The 24,185-nt window shown below is 41.9% G+C and overlaps 3 protein-coding genes and 1 pseudogene across 6 annotated transcripts; 1 reads left to right on the top strand and 3 right to left on the bottom strand.

The window, feature by feature from the left end:
• The first annotated feature begins 1,234 nt into the window (after nucleotides 1–1,234).
• Nucleotides 1,235–3,843, top strand: LOC146565699 (uncharacterized). 2 transcript variants are annotated; one of them, XM_085289029.1, is made up of 5 exons: nucleotides 1,235–1,391; nucleotides 1,529–1,687; nucleotides 2,483–2,578; nucleotides 3,296–3,506; nucleotides 3,595–3,843. In XM_085289029.1, exons 2-5 carry the CDS (start codon nucleotides 1,561–1,563, stop codon nucleotides 3,692–3,694), a joined length of 534 nt encoding a protein of 177 aa, XP_085145155.1. In that variant the 5' UTR covers nucleotides 1,235–1,391; nucleotides 1,529–1,560; the 3' UTR covers nucleotides 3,695–3,843. The 2 variants fall into 2 exon arrangements, with proteins under 2 accessions (XP_085145155.1, XP_085145154.1); XM_085289028.1 differs by having other exon boundaries at nucleotides 2,483–2,605.
• A 525-nt stretch (nucleotides 3,844–4,368) lies between these two features.
• LOC146565698 (U11/U12 small nuclear ribonucleoprotein 35 kDa protein pseudogene) lies at nucleotides 4,369–9,528 on the bottom strand (annotated as a pseudogene).
• Nucleotides 8,791–13,133, bottom strand: LOC146565697 (uncharacterized). The gene is made up of 8 exons (XM_085290165.1): nucleotides 13,091–13,133; nucleotides 12,567–12,871; nucleotides 10,933–11,866; nucleotides 10,432–10,736; nucleotides 10,230–10,338; nucleotides 9,923–10,061; nucleotides 9,425–9,820; nucleotides 8,791–9,192 (listed from the first exon to the last, which is right to left on the bottom strand). The coding sequence occupies exons 1-7, from the start codon at nucleotides 13,131–13,133 to the stop codon at nucleotides 9,649–9,651; spliced, it is 2,007 nt and encodes a 668-aa protein (XP_085146291.1). The 3' UTR covers nucleotides 8,791–9,192; nucleotides 9,425–9,648.
• A 1,047-nt stretch (nucleotides 13,134–14,180) lies between these two features.
• LOC146565696 (uncharacterized) lies at nucleotides 14,181–24,164 on the bottom strand. Of its 3 annotated transcripts, XM_085289026.1 has the most exons (18): nucleotides 24,147–24,164; nucleotides 23,148–23,373; nucleotides 22,356–22,562; nucleotides 22,143–22,253; nucleotides 21,809–21,908; nucleotides 20,761–20,828; nucleotides 20,591–20,661; nucleotides 20,417–20,499; nucleotides 20,220–20,331; nucleotides 19,963–20,103; nucleotides 19,648–19,748; nucleotides 19,299–19,464; nucleotides 16,789–16,873; nucleotides 15,475–16,698; nucleotides 14,974–15,278; nucleotides 14,773–14,881; nucleotides 14,466–14,604; nucleotides 14,181–14,363 (listed from the first exon to the last, which is right to left on the bottom strand). In XM_085289026.1, the coding sequence occupies exons 2-18, from the start codon at nucleotides 23,362–23,364 to the stop codon at nucleotides 14,192–14,194; spliced, it is 3,411 nt and encodes a 1,136-aa protein (XP_085145152.1). In that variant the 5' UTR covers nucleotides 23,365–23,373; nucleotides 24,147–24,164; the 3' UTR covers nucleotides 14,181–14,191. The 3 variants fall into 3 exon arrangements, with proteins under 3 accessions (XP_085145152.1, XP_085145153.1, XP_085145150.1); XM_085289027.1 differs by lacking the exon at nucleotides 24,147–24,164 and having other exon boundaries at nucleotides 19,380–19,464; nucleotides 23,148–23,741; XM_085289024.1 differs by lacking the exon at nucleotides 24,147–24,164 and having other exon boundaries at nucleotides 23,148–23,739.
• Nucleotides 24,165–24,185: the final 21 nt, after the last annotated feature.

The following is a 24,185-nucleotide window of genomic DNA, read 5'->3' as shown; positions in this document are numbered from 1 at the left end:
GAGGGTGGTGTGGGGGGTGATGAGTGCAGTGGTGGGAACAGAGCTTTGCTGACTGATACCTCCATGTTAACCCTGGAAAGACTTGAGAACATTTCCCAGCTTTCATTTTCATCTTCGTTCCCATTTGTGAAGCCTAAGATTCACTCTGTAATTTTAACTTTCTTCACCAGATGCAGAGGGTTTTTGTTTTTTGAAATTAGTTTTGTCATGCCGCTCTCTCCCTTTAAAAAAAAAAAAACATTCGAAAAACAAAAAGAAGCACCACGAGATTCAGAGGTTCGGTAGACCTTGTACCGAGACATACTCAGTATGTGGGTTAGGAGAACAACGGATAAAAATTGGGGGAAATTGGATAAAAAGGATAAAAAAAATAACACTCACATACTGAAAATGCACAACATAGTGGTAAAAGTCTCAGACAAATAGGGTTTAAAATGACATCTTCCGCCAACACCTCAGATTATTGTTGTCATATATTATAGTAAGTGATTTGCAAGCTTGTGAGGAATTTACAATAAACAAAAAAATACCTTAAAAAGGATTGCATCACTTAAGAGTTTTTCCATAAATATAAGACTACCTGCTGAAAAGTGCAGGCTCAAACAAGCCCTCTAATGTGAAAAAAGTAATGCTGGATTCATGTCAAAGACGCAGGGAACATTGCTGAGTTCTAGCCAAATGCCCCAGGGTAACTACTGAATGGGAAACTTGTCATTTTCTCTTCCCCCCTTCTTTTTTCCCATTCCTTTCTTGGCTTGGTGTGTCACTTAACACTGCTGTGGTCAAATTTATTTTGCCATCATCACACTTGGTACTGTGCAGCCACCCTTGCAAGACATTTAAACGCATTAACTTTGGAAACAAGGCTTAGCTCGGCACTTCTAGCTTACGGGTGGTGATATTTTATGCCTGTCTGTCAGCAAGACAAACTACCAAGTCAAGCTTGGTGGACAGGTGAAGCGAATCCAGATCACTTTTATTTTAAATTCAAAAACAGATCGTTGGCTTTAGTGGAGAATGGAGTCTCTGGCCAACTTTCTAGTTTACTTATTACCTAGTTGAATCAGTTTTTAAAAAATGGTCATCCAGCCTTTATTTTAATAATATTACTTATAAAAATTCTCATTTTGGAGCATATTCCCTTTTAAACCTGTCTGACTGAACTCACGGACCAAAGTTTCAGGATTCTGGTACTTCATCTGCTTTATTGTCCCAGCTGGTTACTGCTCTATCTGCCAGCCACCGGTGAACAACAGAACACCATGACTACTGCAGTAAACAAGCTTTAAGAAGCTCTTTGTATAAGCGGGCACACAAACACTCACAGTGCAGAGAAATATAGGAAGTAGAGGGTAACACGGCAGAAAGCTTATGTGTTTTTTTAAAGGAAGGTAAGCATTACAGTCACAATGCCCTCCATTTTAAATTTCATAGTTATTATTCTTGGATTTGGTAGTTTTTTTTTAAATTAAATTCTGATAGTTTTTTTGTCTTACTTTTTAATGCATCTTTTCTAAAACTTTTTTAGGAGCAGACACCAAAGATTTAGAACATCGGGTGATGCCAGTGATCCAGGAACCAGCAGACAAAATGTTCTTTGAAAATGCCAGCCTGCAGCAACCACGTCGCCACCACGAATTCTTTCTGCGCAGTAGACCCTACAGGGGCGAACCACCAACAGTGGCAGGTAAAGTCCTGCTGCTCCTTCATACCAGGAACAGATAAAGTTACTTATGCTCTCAAATCCTCCACTGTCAGCTTTAATCATCTAAATTAGTGTTTGTAAAAAAAGCTCAGTGGCAAAGGAAAAAAAGAAAGAAAGTTCAAACACTGAAAAGAGTAAAACAGAAATAGAAACAATGTCCTAGTCAAGAAATAACAAAAGGATTCAAAATTACCGTCATTATTTCTGATCTCGCTTTAATCTCGGTGCACATCACTAAATAAACAGACAGAAATAAAACTTTGTTTTGTTGTCACAAAAATCAGGTCTGTGTGAATGATTAATTGTCACTGTCATTACGCATATTTTATAGAATTTATATGCAAAGTAAACAAGCTGTGAAAAAGAGACCTAACTGGAAAGATTTCAGAAACTGTGAAACTTGTAAAATATGTGTACACACACACACACACACACACACACACACACACACACACACACACACACACACACGTAGGAAAATATTTAGTATACACATCCAGAAATGCATATACTATTATATATTGTACATATATTTATTAGTTTCAGATGTAGCCATTCTTGTGTTTTGCTTGTTTACATTATTGTATTTTGCACAACTCTGTTGCTTGTGAAGCTCGCACACAAGAATTTCACTCACATGTGCTGTACCAATGTACCTGCACATGTGATGTGACAATAAAAGTGATTTGATTTGATTTGATTTAACTGGAATCACTCCAAAGTAGTGGGTTAAAAAAGGGGAACAAGAGTCAACAGTCTACATTTCACCCTTTTTAGGATTCCTCCTCTACCCGGACACACCTGCTAAGATGGAGACCACATCACGTGAGGCTTTCTGCTTCAGGCCTATCCCAGACCAAGATCCAGGCAAAGGTCAACAGACTTGGCTCACCCTAGAGAGTAAACTCATCATGTCTGTATAAAGATAAGACTCATTTATGATGGCACGCAAGGCTGTGGCTTTCTGTTCAGTGCATGTGTGTGTCTTGGAAATGGTTTGGGCAGTGTGCTATGAGTGAGAAGGCAGAGATGGTAGAGATTATAAAGGTGATTTTGTGATTAAAGCTTAGATTAAAAAAAAACCTACACTGCCATTAAACTGAAAAACACTGTAATAAAGTATTTAATACCTCAAATAGAACATAAGAAAGACCATATAAGGTTAAATGTGAAAATGCTGTTATAGACACAGAGCATCTGGAGGAGTGATATTGTTTTCTCTGCTGTGCAGTGAAATTCCTGCCACTCTTACTCACAGACACAGGATTGGATTGCCCTCAGCAGTAATTATTTGTGTATGTGTTCCCGTGTCCTTCACACAGCTCTGCGACATCCAAAGCAAATGATTTATATTCATAAGAACATTTCATCTCATTTATGTATAAAGTATTATTCTCTCAAGATTAAAATGAAAAAAGCAAATAGTGTAATACATGTAGTATGATCAAGAAAGTAAGAAAGTTTATTTATGGAAAGTGTGATTACTGTTGATGAAATTCTGCCTTTAGCAAAGTTCTGATTACCCTTCAGCAGGCTGTAACACACAACAGGAATCTCACCATTCTCCTCCTGCATCCTCATGATAAACAGGAAGAGGAAACAGACGCGAGGACAGAGAAGTGAGAGGGAATGAGCAAGAAGGCAACCGTGATCACATGTCAGCAGCAGCAAAAAACGAACAGGAAACAGCCCAGATGCAGTCTCAGTATCAGAAAGACTTCCCTCCCCCATCCTCCTGCCACAGGAGGCGGACACCTGCTTTCCCGCAGCCTGACAACATTGGCATTAACCCTGCGTTCAGGTGAGAGCAGGTTTATCATCATCACAGTGTCCTTCATGTAGGGAGCAGCTACTCTGTGTCTGCGTGCTCTGATTCTTCTGATTCACAGGATCAACTTCAGCACGGTCCAAAGAGAGACTTACCCAGGCTGGCCCATCGTGAATGTCGGGTACGGTGGAAGGCAAAGACCAGCTAAGCATGACTTCTAAGCGGCAGTGGAAATCATCTTGCATGTTTGCATACATGCATGATTAATATTAAATGTCAAAGTCATATTTAACAAATGCTTGAAATTTGTCTTGTCCCAGCATGTATTCCCAATAATCATACAGTAATAAACACAAACCAGTGGAAAAAAGCCTCAGTTTTCAGTGTGTTTGACGTATATGTGTTTGCACTAACTTCATTGTCTCTTCGTATAAATAACACTACAATTGACAGCTTACTACTCAGAACATACTTGGAAATAAAAGTCAGTTCTGCCTCTTGTTTTTTTCTGGTACATTAGAGAATTACCTTTTAATGAAATAAGAGATTCATTTCCCGTCATCTTTCATATTGATGACTTCAGAAATACTTGTGCACAGTTTAAGAATCCACCCAGTGACCCATAACCGAAAGCTGATTGACCTCACTGGGCAGGACCGAGGATCAGATGGCTGAGTAAGAGCTGAGTAAGCATTTGATTCAAATTCCTGAGTTGCATGTATATGGAAAAAGGAGTAAATGTGTTTGAATACTGAGTTTTCTTCCCTCAAGTATAAATCTTGCACAACACATCATTACCAACTCTGAAAACAGGGGTCACATGAGGCTACACTGGAAAACTACCCAACTTGGGAAATCTTAAACATGTTGCAACACTTTGACAAACAGTAACACCTTAGATTTCAAAACAATGACGAATTTTATTGTTTATGATATAATCTGATTTACATTTTTTAAAAAGAAATGGGGCTGACAATGTGCTCTTAAACTTATGCTTTTTTAAAAACAAAACAAAACTGCAAACTCATTTTACATTGTGAGTCACATATAGCCTTTGACCTTGAGTGGGCCGGACCAGCGAAACTTCCCTTTCTGTCAGTGAAAAGAAGTTTAACTATGCATTTAATCCCTGGAATATCTTAATATCAGAAAAAGAAATGCAGTTTTGTTTGTCTCAGTTTATCTAAATGATAAACAACATTCTGTAGTAAATGGGGAAAAAAGTCTGTTGGGACTTAAATTGCAAGAAATAAAATTTGAATTGTATATGTGGGGTAATAATATTTATGATAACTGTATAAAAGTACAGTTCCGATTTCCCAAAGCAATCCAATTGGACTCTTAAGCAGTGATTCTGGCTGCTGGCGCTCATGTTTGACATGATGGATGTAAGTCTCATTTGGCTGGACACCACCCGTATTGTAATTTTTTCGCTAGAATAAAGACTTGTAAAAAAAAAAAAAAACCCCAACAAAACACAACAACCCTACTTTGTCATTCCTGAGACTTCCCTGAGAAGAACTGAATATGACAGCCACAGGCAGAGTCCTGATTACCATACAGTACAATCTGAAGAATATCAGCATACAAAAAAGTAACCTTTCACACAAACAGTTATCCAAGTCACACACTCATTCACTGTCCTCCTTTGAAAGCTGAAGTGCTGAAGTGCAGCCACATGCTTCATCTCCGGTCCCGGTGCCTGCTCCTGTCTCCGTGCCTGCGGTCATCCCACTCTCGGCCTCTGTCCCGGTCATCTCTCCTTCCTCTGTTGCCCCACTCTGCTGTTCTGTGTCGGTCCCGATCGTCTCTGGCTCTCCCGCTTGGTCTGTCCCACTCCCTCCCTCCACCACCACCACCACCTCGTTCCTGCACCGGGTCTACCCCGAGATTGATGGGTTTACGGAAAGGCCTGTCCCTGCCGCCGAACCGCAGCTGTCCGGATTCCTTTTTCCCTCCAAGCCCGCCGCCGAGCCGCCGCGGCACCCATCCTTTAAGAGTCCTCTCTTGCTCAAAATCCACGAACACTTCATGCTGGTCGACCACCAGCTTGTTGGCGTCCCGGCGGGCCCGGACCACAGATCGCTCCTCTTTGTACTCAATGAAGGCATATCCTTTGGAGAAACCCGTGACAATGTCCCGGACCAGCCGGAGCCGCTGGATGTCTCCGTACTTAGAGAACACTTTGTGTAGTTTATCTTCGGTGGTCTGTGGGTTCAAGCGGGACACAAAAGCGTGAGCAGTGGGTCTCCAACGACGCCTTTGTTGGGCTTGTACCGGGCACCCATGGCCCTCCAGACCGCTCGATCATGGGGTTCCACGTCTGTGCCGTCGATGCTACCAGCTTTCAGCGGGTCGTACACCTTCGCTATCGGACTCCAGTCAGTAGTGATGGCCCGCTTGAAGCTGACGCTCCGGAGCGTGTGTCGAAAAAAACAACACACTGGTTCAGAAGCACTGTGTCGAGGCTTGCTTCGTTTGGCAAAAGTCACGTGACCAGTGACGTCCGAAGCTTCATTACGCACGTAACTGCTTCGGTACCTGATTCAAACAGATATAAGGAAGTGAATCATCCACGGGATTCGTGGAGTGTGTTGATGGTGACAGAGAGCGAAGAGGTGATCATTCCACTGACAGATATGGAGCCAGCGAGGAAGAGAGGACATTCTGGCGTGTGGGAATATTTTGAGTTGATTTTGCTCAATTCATTTTATCTGCCGAAGTGAAAAACTTGAAATGTCCAAAATCATGTTTTCATAATGTAAATATCATAACAGCATATGACTTTAGCAACACTTCCATGTGAATTAAAGCTGATGAAGACTACAAAAATGTATTTGACACTATACGTACATGACATTGCTACACAGTTTAGAAAATCATTTTGTTTATTGTTTTTAGGTGATAGTCTGCAGGACCCAGGAATACCTGCATATCTACCAGCTTGCAGTGTAGTTCCTGCACTCCACAGCCTCTTCTGTTCCATGCAAGTGGATTTTCTTCAGGGCAGGAGAAACTATTTCTAAGAAAAGAAACAGACTCAGCCAGCGCACAGTAACACTAATCCTCTTGTTAACTGTAAATAACAAAAGGGCTACCTTACATTGATCATGTTTTTACTTTGCAAGTTCTTGATTAGGGGTGGGTTTTGATTATCGCCTTTCTGATTACAATCCATGCTAAATTGAATAAAGTGATATTGATTCATTAAAATCCCGTGTCGATTTGTAAATTAACGTTATTATGCCTGAAACGCCAGCATCTCAGGTTAAACCTCACAACATGTCGTCAAACACCATGCAGCTAAAACAGTAACTGGGAGCAGGTTTACGGATTCTGCATACAAACGTGAACACAGAGCGCGGACCCGACGCGTCAGAGTCAGATTTTGATGTGTCGGCGGGTCCGCGCTGTGTTTGCCTCTTTTTTTCCCCGCTGGCTTCTGCAGCTGCAGGTTTCATAACTCTCTGTTTACATCTCTAATTAAGTCTCACATGTGTCAGCTTTCTTTTAATAGATACGAAATTATGGATATATACTGTTAAATGATCAGACTTGTAATATTTCTGACTGAGGCAAAACTTTCCAGATTCCAATCAAATTGAATCGGATCCTGTATCGAATCAAAATGATTCTACAAATCAGTGACGATGCAGCCCTACTCAGCTTCCTAAGCATTTTCCCTTTCCAGTTCACAATCAATCCCACCCCTAGGCCAAAAATATGTATAGGAATTGGCCTAATCTAATATTTTGTATGAACCTGTCCAGCTGATTAAACGACAAGTAGATGGAGGCAGGACTTCACAGCAGGGGCATACTCCATAATGTGCTGTGCATTATCATATGTATATTATATATATTGCTCACTTATTGTATTTACCAACATCAAGGAGTTATGGGCAAAGAAAGGCCACCATAGTGCATGTTTAAATAGGGAAAGTTTATTGATCAAAATGTATTACGCAAATACGCATTACATTTTTTTCAGCCCCCCAATCGAGAAAACAAAACCAATTACATGTTCAAAGCAACGGAACGGTGGCCCAATATCAGAGAGAACTCCACTCTTGAGTGAGCAGTGATAATTGAGCAGTCCGTTTTATTTTGCAGATTCAAGCTGCTCTTCAAAATTTTCACCACCAGATGTCACCGGAGAGGACTGTGTTGAAAAGCTTCGAGTAATGAACCGTTTTTCAATACAAGCTTCAGTGCTTCGGAAAGCTTCATTTGGCCATCACTACACAGGAGACTGGCGGGCTTTACAAACAGTTTTCAGGGCTAATATTTCTCTGCATTAGTCGCCAATTACGCGTTAAACCACACCAGTACCGCTGAATCTATTCACTCTTCCAAGTGCATCAACAAAAACATTCCGTAATGAAACGGGGTCCAGTGTGTCACATTTTAAAGTCCCCCTACTCGCCCGACTAAGGATACTAGAGTTCCGCTGTGCTAAGATACTTAGACCAACTTAAAACTTAAATTAAAAATAGATAACGTAGATTAATTATAGCATCAGTCGACAAATTTGCAAGTATGAAGTAAGGTTAATTATTATTAATAATAAATAATACTTTTTATAAAAATAAAAAGTTTATAAATAAAACTTTTTATTCATTGCACAATACTGTCACTTTAAAAAATTTTTTTTTTATATAGTTACACCATAATCAATAGCATAGATAGTGACAGATTAAAGGCAATAGCATTGTTGTGTTATTAAGCCATTGGTCTAGCATGTGCAACCAGGACACCGATTCCTTGATTCTACAAATCATTCTTCCATAATTCTTTTTGACAGTGCTGGTGGAAAGTGCCTTAAAACTTTTACAGATGTTAGACTGAATCGGACATTGCTAGAAAAAATATTAGAGCCCAACCTGATTCCCTCACTGTGAGAGTCACAGCATCCTGTCAGTGTATGTACTCCCTGATTAATATGGCAAGGAATGACTTATTTGAATGCCGCTTTTTTCACATCTCTGTAGGTCAGTCTTTTTTAGCTACACCACAGAACTCTCAAATGTGCATTTATCTTGTACACAAAACCCTCACAGCTATACCATACCATCGACAGTCAGCTGTGGACACTCTCTTTCAGCATTTGGTTGCTGTGCACTATGTTTCATTTTGGAGTCATGAGGGACATGTCTCTATTTCTATGTCCAGGACCAAAATATGTTGGTTGTAACAAGCGGTTATTTGAGTTACTGTTGCCTAATAAAATGGGTGGTAAGTGTATAAAATTATCTAAAAAGACTGAATGTCAAATGCTATCCAAGTTACAGGTGCCTGAACACTCTTGGGACAATGCATTACAAAAACATTCTTTAATAAAACACTGAAACCACAACAGCTTCTGCTCCACGGTGAATAACTTCTTACAAAAATTGTGAACATGCTTCACTTCATTTTTCTGTACAGTTCCATCTGATACACATGGTACAGTATCAAAAGGGTTTGGAAAGGTGAAACAAATTCTTCTATGTAGTTTATTTAAAAAAGAACTTTTGCTGCGTAGATGCATCTAGTCTTGTTGTTCTAACAGCATAACAATTATACATAAAGGTTGAGAAGGTGTGCTCTTTAGCTCTGCTCCAGATTCATCATTTTCTGAAAGCCTTTACATATCCTCCACACTCCATTTATAGGCCGCTTCCTGCACAGCCTTTTTATCTGCCATCCTCTGGTAGCGTTTCTGTTCAAAACCATTTGACCTGCAAGACACAAATAAAATAACCCTATTAATTATGATACGACAAGCTAAAAGGCCAAAGACAATCCATTCAATTAGGCGCAAATTTAATATAGACGTGGAAAAAAATGATCACAATTTCTTTACCATTAATGTGCAAAATGACAAACTGATGTGTGTATTAAAAACATTCAATATTAAACTACAGTTCTGTCCTCAACAGTTTTCCTCTGTCACCGATGCACAAACTCTACCTGTCAACTCCGTCCCAGCGGTACCCCGGTGGAATATTGAACCGGTTTGGAGGTGGAGCAGGGCCTTTATATCGAGGTTTCTCTACAAAAATCAAAACAAACATACAAATAAATAAAAATACAAACAGTAGCAAAAGCAAAACTGCTGCTATTTAAAAGCTTCTTACAAGGATTGACCTGGTGAAATAAAATAAAGTCATAAATAAAATAAAACATATGTAATGTTAAATATCTTGTGTTTTTGTGCCACGGTCCTTTTTACGCCTGCGCATTGCAGCCATAGGATCGCCTTCTCTTTCCTGTTCTCTCAACATGCGGTCAAGATCCTCAAGTGGCTTAAGGGCTTCGCGCAGCGCTTCCTTAAGTTTCTGGTGATGCATCTGGATCTGTGCCAACCTATACATACATTTTAACATAAACCATTGAACCACTTTTATAATTTTTTATGTGGATATAATCACATAAACTGTGATATTTGAAATGATCATGCACATTTACCGTTTTCCCCACTGAGCGTATTTCTCGTCTGTTGCCGCTTTTTCACCAGCTTTCTTTTTCTGTTCATTTCTCTCTGAATTCAGATCCCTGCTTTTGCCACTTTTGTCTCTGAAAATCGCCTGAGCGTTACGCGATTCATCTGGTCAAAGGGGATGAATGGGTAAGTATGTAGAAACTTCATTATTTAATTTTAGGACTAAATAAAATACGACAATATAGATGATAAGCTGAAATGAGATGCAAAGCTGTATGAAGCTCTTCAATCAATGGGTGTAAAAAAATCTTAAGAGAGAAAAGTTGATGAAACCTTCAAGTGGCTGATTGTGTTTTTCTCTGCGTCTGTTCTCCTTTTGCTCTTTCCTTAAAATGTCCACAGAAACCAGGCCTGCCTTTCCACCAGATAGCATCCTTTGGCCCTGGTTATAAAAAAAAAAAAGACAATTGAAAAATATAACATTTGAGTGAAATCAGATTTGACATTAATCTTTGTTCCAACACAGTCTGCTTACCTGTGACTGGCCTGGCCTACGAGGTGGTGACAAATCTCCATCCGAGTCCCTTCCACTCGGTGGCTGCCCCCTGGGTGGAGACTGGTCAGAGTCTGAGCCCCGTTTAGTTTTTGAGGGCCTCCTTGGGGGAGATTGGTCGGAGTCTGAGGCGTTTCCCTTCAGGGGCCTTTTCCTCGGGGGAGACGGATCCGAGTCTGAATCATGTCTATTCTGACCCTTCTTAGCCACCGCTGACCGATGAGGATCCGGTGAGCGTTTTTTACTTAACAAGGATGAGCTGAGCTTGCTTTTGTTGGAGGCTGAATCTGACAAAGACACAGTTAATTTGTTAATTTTCATTTTGTAATGCCTTTTGAACAAAAATTAAAGATTTATTATTAGATCAAGCTATGTCTTTAAAATAAATTTCAATTCAAAACTCATGTTAAATGGGTCTCTGCTTTTTACTTTTATTCATATGCCACACCAGATTCCACTTTACAATTTAAATGGATCACTGACCTTTACTTTGCATTTTTTCTGACTTTCCTGAACACTGTCTTGGTGGTGACAAGTCTGGGGAGTCATGGCGTCTTCTCCTGGGAGGAGAGACATCTGGAGAGTCGTGACGTCTTCTCTTGGGAGGAGAGACATCTGGAGAGTCATGACGTCTTCTCCTGGGAGGAGAGACATCAGGAGAGTCGTGACGTCTTCTCTTGGGAGGAGAGACATCTGGAGAGTCGTGAGGTCTAGTCCTGTGAGGAGAGACATCAGGAGAGTCGTGACGTCTTCTCCTGGGAGGAGAGACATCTGGAGAGTCGTGAGGTCTAGTCCTGTGAGGAGAGACATCTGGAGAGTCATGACGTCTTCTCTTGGGAGGAGAGACAACAGGAGAGTCGTGACGTCTTCTCTTGGGAGGAGAGACAACAGGAGAGTCGTGACGTCTTCTCTTGGGAGGAGAGACATCTGGAGAGTCATGAGGTCTAGTCCTGGGAGGAGAGACATCTGGAGAGTCATGACGTCTTCTCCTGGGAGGAGAGACATCTGGAGAGTCGTGAGGTCTAGTCCTGGGAGGAGAGACATCAGGAGAGTCATGACGTCTTCTCCTGGGAGGAGAGACATCTGGAGAGTCGTGAGGTCTAGTCCTGGGAGGAGAGACATCTGGAGAGTCATGACGTCTTCTCCTGGGAGGAGAGACATCTGGAGAGTCGTGAGGTCTAGTCCTGGGAGGAGAGACATCAGGAGAGTCGTGACGTCTTGTCCTGTGAGGAGAGACATCCGGAGAGTACTTCCGACTTCTCTTTGGTGGAGAGATGTCTGGAGAGTCATGCCGGGTCTTTTTGACAGGAGAATCCTGTCCTCTTCTCTTTGAGTTAAATATCTTGTGTTTTTGTGCCACGGTCCTTTTTACGCCTGCGCATTGCAGCCATAGGATCGCCTTCTCTTTCCTGTTCTCTCAACATGCGGTCAAGATCCTCAAGTGGCTTAAGGGCTTCGCGCAGCGCTTCCTTAAGTTTCTGGTGATGCATCTGGATCTGTGCCAACCTATACATACATTTTAACATAAACCATTGAACCACTTTTATAATTTTTTATGTGGATATAATCACATAAACTGTGATATTTGAAATGATCATGCACATTTACCGTTTTCCCCACTGAGCGTATTTCTCGTCTGTTGCCGCTTTTTCACCAGCTTTCTTTTTCTGTTCATTTCTCTCTGAATTCAGATCCCTGCTTTTGCCACTTTTGTCTCTGAAAATCGCCTGAGCGTTACGCGATTCATCTGGTCAAAGGGGATGAATGGGTAAGTATGTAGAAACTTCATTATTTAATTTTAGGACTAAATAAAATACGACAATATAGATGATAAGCTGAAATGAGATGCAAAGCTGTATGAAGCTCTTCAATCAATGGGTGTAAAAAAATCTTAAGAGAGAAAAGTTGATGAAACCTTCAAGTGGCTGATTGTGTTTTTCTCTGCGTCTGTTCTCCTTTTGCTCTTTCCTTAGAATGTCCACAGAAACCAGGCCTGCCTTTCCACCAGATAGCATCCTTTGGCCCTGGTTATAAAAAAAAAAAAGACAATTGAAAAATATAACATTTGAGTGAAATCAGATTTGACATTAATCTTTGTTCCAACACAGTCTGCTTACCTGTGACTGGCCTGGCCTACGAGGTGGTGACAAATCTCCATCCAAGTCCCTTCCACTCGGTGGCTGCCCCCTGGGTGGAGAGTGGTCAGAGTCTGAGCCCCGTTTAGTTTTTGAGGGCCTCCTTGGGGGAGATTGGTCGGAGTCTGAGGCGTTTCCCTTCAGGGGCCTTTTCCTCGGGGGAGACGGATCCGAGTCTGAATCATGTCTATTCTGACCCTTCTTAGCCACCGCTGACCGATGAGGATCCGGTGAGCGTTTTTTACTTAACAAGGATGAGCTGAGCTTGCTTTTGTTGGAGGCTGAATCTGACAAAGACACAGTTAATTTGTTAATTTTCATTTTGTAATGCCTTTTGAACAAAAATTAAAGATTTATTATTAGATCAAGCTATGTCTTTAAAATAAATTTCAATTCAAAACTCATGTTAAATGGGTCTCTGCTTTTTACTTTTATTCATATGCCACACCAGATTCCACTTTACAATTTAAATGGATCACTCACCTTTACTTTGCATTTTTTCTGACTTTCCTGAACACTGTCTTGGTGGTGACAAGTCTGGGGAGTCATGGCGTCTTCTCCTGGGAGGAGAGACATCTGGAGAGTCGTGACGTCTTCTCTTGGGAGGAGAGACATCTGGAGAGTCATGACGTCTTCTCCTGGGAGGAGAGACATCAGGAGAGTCGTGACGTCTTCTCTTGGGAGGAGAGACATCAGGAGAGTCGTGACGTCTTCTCTTGGGAGGAGAGACATCTGGAGAGTTGTGATGTCTAGTCCTGGGAGGAGAGAGATCTGGAGAGTCATGACTTCTTCTCCTGGGAGGAGAGACATCTGGAGAGTCATGAGGTCTAGTCCTGTGAGGAGAGACATCAGGAGAGTCGTGACGTCTTCTCCTGGGAGGAGAGACATCTGGAGAGTCGTGAGGTCTAGTCCTGTGAGGAGAGACATCTGGAGAGTCATGACGTCTTCTCTTGGGAGGAGAGACATCTGGAGAGTCATGAGGTCTAGTCCTGGGAGGAGAGACATCAGGAGAGTCGTGACGTCTTGTCCTGGGAGGAGAGACATCTGGAGAGTCATGACGTCTTCTCCTGGGAGGAGAGACATCTGGAGAGTCGTGGCGTCTTCTCTTGGGAGGAGAGACATCTGGAGAGTCGTGAGGTCTAGTCCTGGGAGGAGAGACATCAGGAGAGTCGTGACGTCTTGTCCTGGGAGGAGAGACATCTGGAGAGTCATGACGTCTTCTCCTGGGAGGAGAGACATCTGGAGAGTCATGAGGTCTAGTCCTGGGAGGAGAGACATCTGGAGAGTCATGACGTCTTCTCCTGGGAGGAGAGACATCTGGAGAGTCGTGGCGTCTTCTCTTGGGAGGAGAGACATCTGGAGAGTCATGAGGTCTAGTCCTGGGAGGAGAGACATCTGGAGAGTCATGACGTCTTCTCCTGGGAGGAGAGACATCTGGAGAGTCGTGAGGTCTAGTCCTGGGAGGAGAGACATCTGGAGAGTCGTGACGTCTTGTCCTGGGAGGAGAGACATCCGGAGAGTACTTCCGACTTCTCTTTGGTGGAGAGATGTCTGGAGAGTCATGCCGGGTCTTTTTGACAGGAGAATCCTGTCCTCTTCTCTTTGAGTTAAATATCTTGTGTTTTTGTGCCACGGTCCTTTTTACGCCTGCGCATTGCAGCCATAGGATCGCCTTCTCTTTCCTGTTCTCTCAACATGCGGTCAAGATCCTCAAGTGGCTTAAGGGCTTCGCGCAGCGCTTCCTTAAGTTTCTGGTGATGCATCTGGATCTGTGCCAACCTATACATACATTTTAACATAAACCATTGAACCACTTTTATAATTTTTTATGTGGATATAATCACATAAACTGTGATATTTGAAATGATCATGCACATTTACCGTTTTCCCCACTGAGCGTATTTCTCGTCTGTTGCCGCTTTTTCACCAGCTTTCTTTTTCTGTTCATTTCTCTCTGAATTCAGATCCCTGCTTTTGCCACTTTTGTCTCTGAAAATCGCCTGAGCGTTACGCGATTCATCTGGTCAAAGGGGATGAATGGGTAAGTATGTAGAAACTTCATTATTTAATTTTAGGACTAAATAAAATACGACAATATAGATGATAAGCTGAAATGAGATGCAAAGCTGTATGAAGCTCTTCAATCAATGGGTGTAAAAAAATCTTAAGAGAGAAAAGTTGATGAAACCTTCAAGTGGCTGATTGTGTTTTTCTCTGCGTCTGTTCTCCTTTTGCTCTTTCCTTAGAATGTCCACAGAAACCAGGCCTGCCTTTCCACCAGATAGCATCCTTTGGCCCTGGTTATAAAAAAAAAAAGACAATTGAAAAATATAACATTTGAGTGAAATCAGATTTGACATTAATCTTTGTTCCAACACAGTCTGCTTACCTGTGACTGGCCTGGCCTACGAGGTGGTGACAAATCTCCATCCGAGTCCCTTCCACTCGGTGGCTGCCCCCTGGGTGGAGACTGGTCAGAGTCTGAGCCCCGTTTAGTTTTTGAGGGCCTCCTTGGGGGAGATTGGTCGGAGTCTGAGGCGTTTCCCTTCAGGGGCCTTTTCCTCGGGGGAGACGGATCCGAGTCTGAATCATGTCTATTCTGACCCTTCTTAGCCACCGCTGACCGATGAGGATCCGGTGAGCGTTTTTTACTTAACAAGGATGAGCTGAGCTTGCTTTTGTTGGAGGCTGAATCTGACAAAGACACAGTTAATTTGTTAATTTTCATTTTGTAATGCCTTTTGAACAAAAATTAAAGATTTATTATTAGATCAAGCTATGTCTTTAAAATAAATTTCAATTCAAAACTCATGTTAAATGGGTCTCTGCTTTTTACTTTTATTCATATGCCACACCAGATTCCACTTTACAATTTAAATGGATCACTCACCTTTACTTTGCATTTTTTCTGACTTTCCTGAACACTGTCTTGGTGGTGACAAGTCTGGGGAGTCATGGCGTCTTCTCCTGGGAGGAGAGACATCTGGAGAGCCGTGACGTCTTCTCCTGGGAGGAGAGACATCTGGAGAGTCATGACGTCTTCTCCTGGGAGGAGAGACATCAGGAGAGTCGTGACGTCTTCTCCTGGGAGGAGAGACATCAGGAGAGTCGTGACGTCTTCTCTTGGGAGGAGAGACATCTGGAGAGTTGTGATGTCTAGTCCTGGGAGGAGAGAGATCTGGAGAGTCATGACTTCTTCTCCTGGGAGGAGAGACATCTGGAGAGTCGTGAGGTCTAGTCCTGTGAGGAGAGACATCAGGAGAGTCGTGACGTCTTCTCCTGGGAGGAGAGACATCTGGAGAGTCGTGAGGTCTAGTCCTGTGAGGAGAGACATCTGGAGAGTCATGACGTCTTCTCTTGGGAGGAGAGACATCTGGAGAGTCGTGAGGTCTAGTCCTGGGAGGAGAGACATCAGGAGAGTCGTGACGTCTTGTCCTGGGAGGAGAGACATCTGGAGAGTCATGACGTCTTCTCCTGGGAGGAGAGACATCTGGAGAGTCGTGGCGTCTTCTCTTGGGAGGAGAGACATCTGGAGAGTCGTGAGGTCTAGTCCTGGGAGGAGAGACATCAGGAGAGTCGTGACGTCTTGTCCTGGGAGGAGAGACATCTGGAGAGTCATGACGTCTTCTCCTGGGAGGAGAGACATCTGGAGAGTCATGAGGTCTAGTCCTGGGAGGAGAGACATCTGGAGAGTCATGACGTCTTCTCCTGGGAGGAGAGACATCTGGAGAGTCGTGGCGTCTTCTCTTGGGAGGAGAGACATCTGGAGAGTCATGAGGTCTAGTCCTGGGAGGAGAGACATCTGGAGAGTCATGACGTCTTCTCCTGGGAGGAGAGACATCTGGAGAGTTGTGAGGTCTAGTCCTGGGAGGAGAGACATCTGGAGAGTCGTGACGTCTTGTCCTGGGAGGAGAGACATCCGGAGAGTACTTCCGACTTCTCTTTGGTGGAGAGATGTCTGGAGAGTCATGCCGGGTCTTTTTGACAGGAGAATCCTGTCCTCTTCTCTTTGAAGACAACTCGGGTGAGTCATGTCGACCTCTGCTTAATGAGCCAGCCTCTGTATTTTGATGTTCTTTTCCATTTCCTTCCTCTGTGTCATCATTTTGATCCACTTTTAGGAGAGGAAGTAAAACTATAGTAAACAACAGTCTTAACTTAATATTGCACAAATCCCCCCCTACTTCTGTGACTTCTTATTTACCTCCAATTGCTTTCCATCTGTTGCTGGTCCTAAAAACTTCCATCTGTTTCACTTCCTCAGGTCGATCATCAATCACCTCAGCAATCTGAACAGTTAACAAGAGATTAAGTTTTAAAACAGAACTTGTTGACATAACAAAATTACCCAAACTACAAGCATACCCATTTAATACAATAGATTAGATTTCAGCATTAAGTAAATGGCCTGTATTTGTATAGCGCTTTACTTAGTCCCTAAGGACCCCAAAGCACTTTACACGTTCAGTCATCCACCCATTCACACACACTGGTGATGGCAAGCTAAATTGTAGCCACAGCCGCCCTGAGGCGCACTGACAGAGGCGAGGCTGCCGGTGTTCCAGATCTACTGGCGTTTAGATCAACTGGCGTTAGTCGAACAGATGTGTGGCAGACTTCCGTTTCAGGAGCTGCTACCTACAGACTAGCAAAAAAACGCCAAATGTGTCATCTGTGACACTTGTGAGGTTATCTCAAACACACTCCGTCAGTCTTGATGCTGTTGAACAACAAAATGTTTAAAAATGTGGCGAGTTTACCTAGGGTTATCCTCATGCGCGACGCGATCGCGAAAACAGCAAACAATTAACACCATGCCGATGTTGTTCACAGGACAACAAGAGTAAACGATCGGGAGACTCTTGTTGTCGTTATCGTTCCCCTCACACGGTTTGTTTCTCCGAATTCAGCGTTTTTGCTTCACAACTAAAGCGAGCAGTTTACTTTGTGTGCACTAACATGGACTCGAGTCAACCAGTGCCACCACTGGCCAAGTGCCACAGCCTACAGCCAGATCAACTTGTGACACACATCTGCAGCACGTCTGAATTCGTTTCATGCACAATACATTTGTACCTTTCAATTGTGTCTGTTTGTGCGTCATGCAAATAAACCTTTGAAATGAATGAAATGACACTAATATTTCACTAGTTTTGTAACATCACATGTCGTTACCGTAGTCTGTGTCTTTTCTCTGCGAACAAACATTTTAGAGTTGGTTGTTATATACAGTCTGTATAAGTGTGGTTAATCTAATAAACATTTGTAAGGAGATGGCAGTTACTGTGAATGTACAGCAGTTACACAGTGATTAGTAATAAACAGTCAGACAATGACCCTGACTTTCTCATTCAGTCTTGTAGATTGAATGCACCTTCTGTGGAAAGTGGTACCACACAGTGTGTGTGGACTTCCCCTGTGCAGAAGGCGACTACAAATGTTGTGCATGTTAAATAAACAGAAAAAAGTGATCCCTGATGTCTTTGCTTACTGATTGTTTTCAGTGTTGACAAGCCACATTGCTGCCATTGCATCTTTCAACATGTTTGTGGGTAGATTTGGATGTACCAGGGGTAAGTGCAGCCACTCAGCCTCTACTCAATGTCATCATAGCAAGTTAATCTAGTAGTGGGCTATGGTATTTGGCCACAGGTGGCAGCAGTGGACTGACCTCCATTTGAAACTGCTCCAGCTGCTGTGTGATAGTGGATCTGCTACAAATTGAAGATCATATGGAAGTTTTGGAAATTAACCCTTGTATTATGTTGAAAAACAAAAAAGTGACATTGATTTTGTTGCGGGTCATTTTGACCCATACTGTGTAAATCCACTCAGAATTGTCAAGAAACTGCAATAAAACAATAGCACCTTTATTTTCCATCAGATAAATATGTAGAACACAGACATACAACAGTGACTTTCCATAACTATTTTAGGAACAATTTGGTTTTTCGTTCTTACAAACACGTATTTTGAACTTGCCCAACGTTCTCAGTTTTTCAATGCTCAACATTTTCGATTTTGTCCACATGATGGACAGAATGTAACTGTGTGCTTTCTGCAGATGTACTTCTTGTATTTCTCACAAAAAGTGCTTGTTTTCAAACAGGAATCTTCCTAACTAAGATTTAAAACAAAAGATTTCTACGTCTCCTCCAGTCTCACAAACAGAACCAATCGACACACCTGAGTCACTGACTTTCTTATATCCACTCACTCTCACTGGCTCTGTTTATTACTAATCACTGTGTAACTGCTGTAAATTCACAGTAACTGCCATCTCCTTACAAATCTTCATTGGATTAACCACACTTATACAGACTGCATATAACTACCAACTCTCCAGCCATGTTGATGGATTGCCTATATTGGCTGGAAATATTAATTTCCAGAGAAAGGACACAGACAGACGATGCTTACAGGATGTGATGTGACAACACTAATGAAATATTGACGTGTCATATTTGTCCAAGGCGTATTTCATTGTTATGGAAAAAGAGAATATTAAAATCATGATGACCAATTGGAGCAGTGATTTCTATGACTTTGTGTATATAATTTGGAATTTTGTACAAATGTAGGCCAATAAGGAATATATGATATCATTTCATTCTTTTCAAACAGACACAATTGAAAGGTACAAATGTGTTTTGCATGAAACACTGGGTTTAACAAAAACAACAACATTATCAGTACCCTCAGGTGAGGAAGTACCTTGTTCATGTGTGGTGGCAGCTGGGGACCTATGAAGCCAACACTGTTGTGAGGCATGGTGGTGATGGTGCGTGGGCTCACCACCGGCTGGGGAGATGCCTGACCAGATATGCCAGCGTTATGGTTCAAGTGGCTGTAGTCCCCAGTTTTTCCCACATCTGTGCACCTGATGACATGGAAAAAAGAATATTAACCATGACAAAGCATCAACATTATAACATTAGGTTATAATAATACATTTTCTACAAGAAAAGTGAGAATAAACATGTCTACATTATTAAATAATGATGGGAAAAGTTCTACTGAAGGAATAAGCCTAGAATGTTTAAAAATACCGATGTTTACTCACTTGATGTAGAAGAGGACATAGGCCTGCTGGTTGAGAACAGTGCTAATGTCACTGACTGACACGGACGAGTCATTCATCTGAAACCACTGCTCATTGCTGGCCTGTGAGACAGAATGAGAGAGATGTGACACAGCAGATTCAGTTTCTGAATTGAATTTGAGCTAAAAAGAAGAATCTTATGGTTATATAGGGGTCTTTTTTTTCTTTCTTTCAATGCATACAAAGTAGTTTTCTGCTGAAATGTGTTGTTTATGGTGTTTGTTTGTTTGTACTACGCAACAGCAGCATTCAAACAGATTCGGGCACAGCCAGTACCTTAATATAGCAGAAATAGTGTCCAGTATGACAACTCAATCCAGAGTGAACCAGCACAGCATACAGCCTGTAGAGCTGGGGCTCCCCGTGGGACTGCGACATGAAGGGCCGCAGATCCAGATGCTCCAAATACTTCACATCCTGATGACCACCAAACAAAAAAATTCAAACATTACATGCAAATATCCTGTTTTATAATAAAACAAAGCATCTGTCATGTATCTTTATGACTTAAGCAGACACTATTGGCCATTTGCCTTTGTGATTTTGCCTCCACTGAAGTCTGCAAAGCGTTTGAGTGAGATGGTGAGCACATTGGCGCTGCGATGGATTGTAAATCTTTTTGAGGCCGTTACCATTTTGTTGCACCTGAAGGAAACAAACATTCAGCTTGTTGACAAAAATCACACCTAAACACTAAAACTCATCATGGTTTGGCATCTCTTTGACTTACTTGGTGCATTTATAAGCATTTTCACCACCCAGCTGTTCTGGCTTGACAAACTGCTCCAGAGCTTTGGAGACATTTGGAGCAGTCTATATGAACAGAGAGAGAGAGGAAAAACCTCACACTCCATAATGCAGAGAATACATAGTAGCAACGTCACTTTGAATGTTGTCCAATTACCTTAATTTCCAGAGTGACATCCAGAAAAGGGTCAAATGTATCTGAGACAGCTTTGCAGTTTAAACATTTAACTGAAACAGAAATCAGTGCTATGAGTATCACACAAGCTGTAAGACATAAAAAGGCAAATAAAAGAAAAATAAATCAAACCTTAAAAAACAGTGACTTACCTCTGGATCTTAGGTACCCGCCAAACACTTGATGGATGAAAGAGGTTGCCTGCGTTTGCCTGTCCAATCTATAATAAAAAGATAAAGCACAAAAGTTAACTAATAAGGACAGTGCAACAGTTAACTGACTGACCATTTATTTTTTAGCATTTTGGAACCAGACAATCACTTTACAGTATTCAAGTAGCAGAAAAGACAATAGGAGGAATTGGAGCACGATTAATTACTTAAGAGGCCATCTGCTGCTACACGGGAAGAATTGATTTGATGAGAATTGACACTTTAGGTTCTTAAAAAAATAAATGAATTAATAAATTATTTTTAGGAGTCTAACAAGAAGCACAACACTCAGCCCAGTGCATCTGTTAAACGTGTAGTTTTGGTTAAATGTGCACATAGACTTCGAAGCTCTATAGTAACACATAGAAAAACCTGGATTTTCTGAATTTTGCTGCTGCAATAATAGCACTAATGCCATTAGGGTGAATAAGAGATGACCTGAGGGGTTGAGTGCTCCTGCTCACACTGCTTACCCTGTTGCCTCAGAAGAAATCTATACTAGACACTAAGTCTGGCAGCTCTCTGCCATAATCCCAGACACCTGTTTTACTACACGTTTAAGCCGCTTCTGATCTTTTCAAGCCCTGTTACCAAAACAAGCTACCACACCCAGTGTAAGAATACTTTCTGTGTTGGAGCAGTCAAGTTCATTAAAAAACTTGATATAATAATGAGGTATTATATCAAGTGGCTTGCCTAGTATGTAAACTGAGGTGTCAGTCAGGCAAGAGACTGAGGAATCTGCATTTCTGAAAAATACTCTCAGCAATTGAAGCATTAATAGTTAAAAGGAACTAGTATAAACTGCACTTCCTGAAAAACAGGATAAAGGATTTATTTCATATTCTCCTACTGTCACGGTGTTACCTCTACGTAGCTAATTATGGATCTTACTACATAATAAAGTGCAAACACTGTCAAGCCCAAGTAAAAATATTTTTGTGTGTTTAACTTGTTTAGAATGCATGCAATGTAAAATGACACTCACTTGGTTCCAGGTAAGCAGGACCTTTGCATAGCATCCACTGTGCACCGCAGGAATTCATGAGCATCTTCCTGGCTTCCATAGCGGAAGTGGTTTGCAATCCCTGTGTGAGGGGACCGAGGAAAAACAGAACCAAAAAACAAAGCAGGAGGTGAATTATTGTAAAGGATACCACAGTTAAATGCAAGTTTACACTTATTTAAAAACAGAATTCAAAATCCCTCCAGATTATTTCCCTCCAAAATTACAAAAGGTAAACAGTCACACAGCGCCTCCTATCATTAAAATATAGGTAAACACTTTGCACAGAGCACAGCAACAACAGTCATCCACTTACACCCAAGCTCATTGAGTACACCAATGGGCTTAATGACATTCCCAGAGTTGGTAAAAACCTGAATGATGTGGTTTTGCATGGTACACATCATACAGAACCCTGGCTCATGACCTGCAGCAGAGACAGAGACAAAATACTGAGTGAGTAAGGAGTGATACAATGTGAGAATCAGCGCAGGACTGCGTAACACCACTGTTGGTGAAATAAACGTACATGTTTTGGAGTGCTCCCGCGTCAGCATGTAGTTTGCTAAAGGAGGGGTGTAGCTGAGACACTGCAGGGCTGAGTTGAGGAAGCAGGTGTTCCCCATGTTCTGGAGGCCTGCACCAATGAGGTGAACCTGGGCCCAATTTAGGCTGAGCCGATCTGGTGAGAACAGCACCTTCTGGGGCAAGTCAATTCCATCGCCACTGTTGATCACTGACACACAGAGCCACAATTATTACTAAAAATCTGTTTCAATACATTTTAAAAAGGAGATAATTTAATGCCACCTTACTTATACAACCACACACTGGCACATGGCAAAGTCATGTCAGGACATCACAGTAATAGCTACAACTATTAACAGTTATATAATGTGATTCTGGCCACTGTGAAAAACTCCTAAACAGCCTCAGGAAGAAAGATAGGACAATTTGCCTTCTCCTTTGTTTCTGCTAAACAAGTTGGGCTGCCGGTCTTTATATAAAAACAGCAATTGCATCACGAGCTGAAGTGACTGATCATGCAAAGCTGGATGCATTACATAACTGGATGAATGAACGGAGAAGGGAAGCAGCAACACAACACCCACAAAAGCAGTTGTCAAACTTGTGTGAAAGCAGAAGCAAAAAGATTAGCTGTACGTTACTAAAACCAATTCTGACAAATATGGGTAAATAATGGCTAAAAAGTGTGGTTCCATATTTGCTAAAACTGGTTGGAAAACTATTCTGTCTGACAATAAAAATCTTCAAACAGCTTAAAAAGACATTTTGAAAAAAAGCCAGGCTTTGCTCTGACCTTGGTCCTTGGGCTGGTCCTCAGAGGAGGGTGTACTCTGAGGACCAGCCCCTTGGTCCTTGGGCTGGTCCTCAGAGGAGGGTGTACTCTGAGGACCAGCCCCTTGGTCCTTGGGCTGGTCCTCAGAGGAGGGTGTACTGTTGTACACAGCAGCTCCAGGTCCGAGTCCGGCTGACTCGTGGTCAGACTTTTCTGAAGATCTGTCAACTATGGTCATTGTTCATAGCTGCATTAGGAACATAGACACATACGTTTATGAACTGAAAACAAAACAAAACAAAAAAAACAACAACAACTCATTGTTATTTTGGAAAAAGGGAAAGGGAAAGAAAACTTAAATACTACATCAATCCTACACTGGTTAGGTAGCAGTACAGTGAGTTTGGACAACAACAACTAAATACAAAAGCCACATTAACAGATTATACCCAATTTCGCTGTGCAAAAAACTGCACAATGACAATAAAAAGCTCTAAGTCTCTTATAGCTTATAGTTAAATAACGCTATATTAAACACTGCCCTCATACCATCGCCTAAACTTTCAGCAAACAAGTATCAGAAATTGTGTTAGATTGGATGATTTGTTTACATTCAAAAACAGACTAGCATAAGTGAGAGCCAAATATTAGTTTTTGACCGTTTGTTTTTATTTGAATCATCTTGTCAGATTCCTTTTAAATAACAAACACCAGTAGACAAGAGTAACTTTCGACATCTAATTTAACTCTGTCCAACTAACAAACTTAAAATATCGACAAAAATTAGTGTTTAGAAAACTCAAGAGGGGAAATGCCAGATAACCCACTCGACCGAGGAAATTTCCAAGTCGGAAGCACGTTTACAACAGAAGCAGCTGTTCCCTCCCACCTGCTCTTACAGAGTGGCTCACATTGGCTAAATGACGGCTGCTAGGCCTTTAACACGCAGCGTCGCAAAACCTCAAGAAAACACACAAAAAACCCTGATCATATCAGACGGAGAGCAAGTTGAGAGCTTACCAGTCTTGTCGATTTCCGAGATGGACTGACGCGCACTTA

This window comes from Mchenga conophoros, linkage group LG10, assembly GCF_057382185.1.
Source record: "Mchenga conophoros isolate Kocher_MC1m ecotype Shallow Benthic linkage group LG10, M_conophoros_male_GT1.1, whole genome shotgun sequence".
NCBI lineage: Eukaryota > Metazoa > Chordata > Actinopteri > Cichliformes > Cichlidae > Mchenga > Mchenga conophoros.
The sequence above is the reverse complement of the archived record's forward strand: the minus strand, read 5'-3'. Positions and strand labels throughout refer to the sequence as shown.

Coding starts and splice junctions, on each gene's coding strand:
- LOC146565699 (XM_085289028.1), top strand. CDS start 1,561: ATGCCAGTGATCCAGGAACCAGCAGACAAAATGTTCTTTGAAAATGCC. Junction 1,688..2,482: donor CGAACCACCAACAGTGGCAG/GTAAAGTCCTGC, acceptor CACCCTTTTTAG/GATTCCTCCTCTACCCGGAC. Junction 2,606..3,295: donor GACTTGGCTCACCCTAGAGA/GTAAACTCATCA, acceptor CATGATAAACAG/GAAGAGGAAACAGACGCGAG.
- LOC146565697 (XM_085290165.1), bottom strand. CDS start 13,133: ATGACTCCCCAGACTTGTCACCACCAAGACAGTGTTCAGGAAA. Junction 12,872..13,090: donor CCAAGACAGTGTTCAGGAAA/GTCAGAAAAAAT, acceptor TGTCTTTGTCAG/ATTCAGCCTCCAACAAAAGC. Junction 10,062..10,229: donor ACACAATCAGCCACTTGAAG/GTTTCATCAACT, acceptor CCCTTTGACCAG/ATGAATCGCGTAACGCTCAG.
- LOC146565696 (XM_085289026.1), bottom strand. CDS start 23,364: ATGACCATAGTTGACAGATCTTCAGAAAAGTCTGACCACGAGTCAGCC. Junction 16,874..19,298: donor TGCCACCACACATGAACAAG/GTACTTCCTCAC, acceptor TTAACTGTTCAG/ATTGCTGAGGTGATTGATGA. Junction 14,882..14,973: donor GTAGGCCAGGCCAGTCACAG/GTAAGCAGACTG, acceptor TTTTATAACCAG/GGCCAAAGGATGCTATCTGG.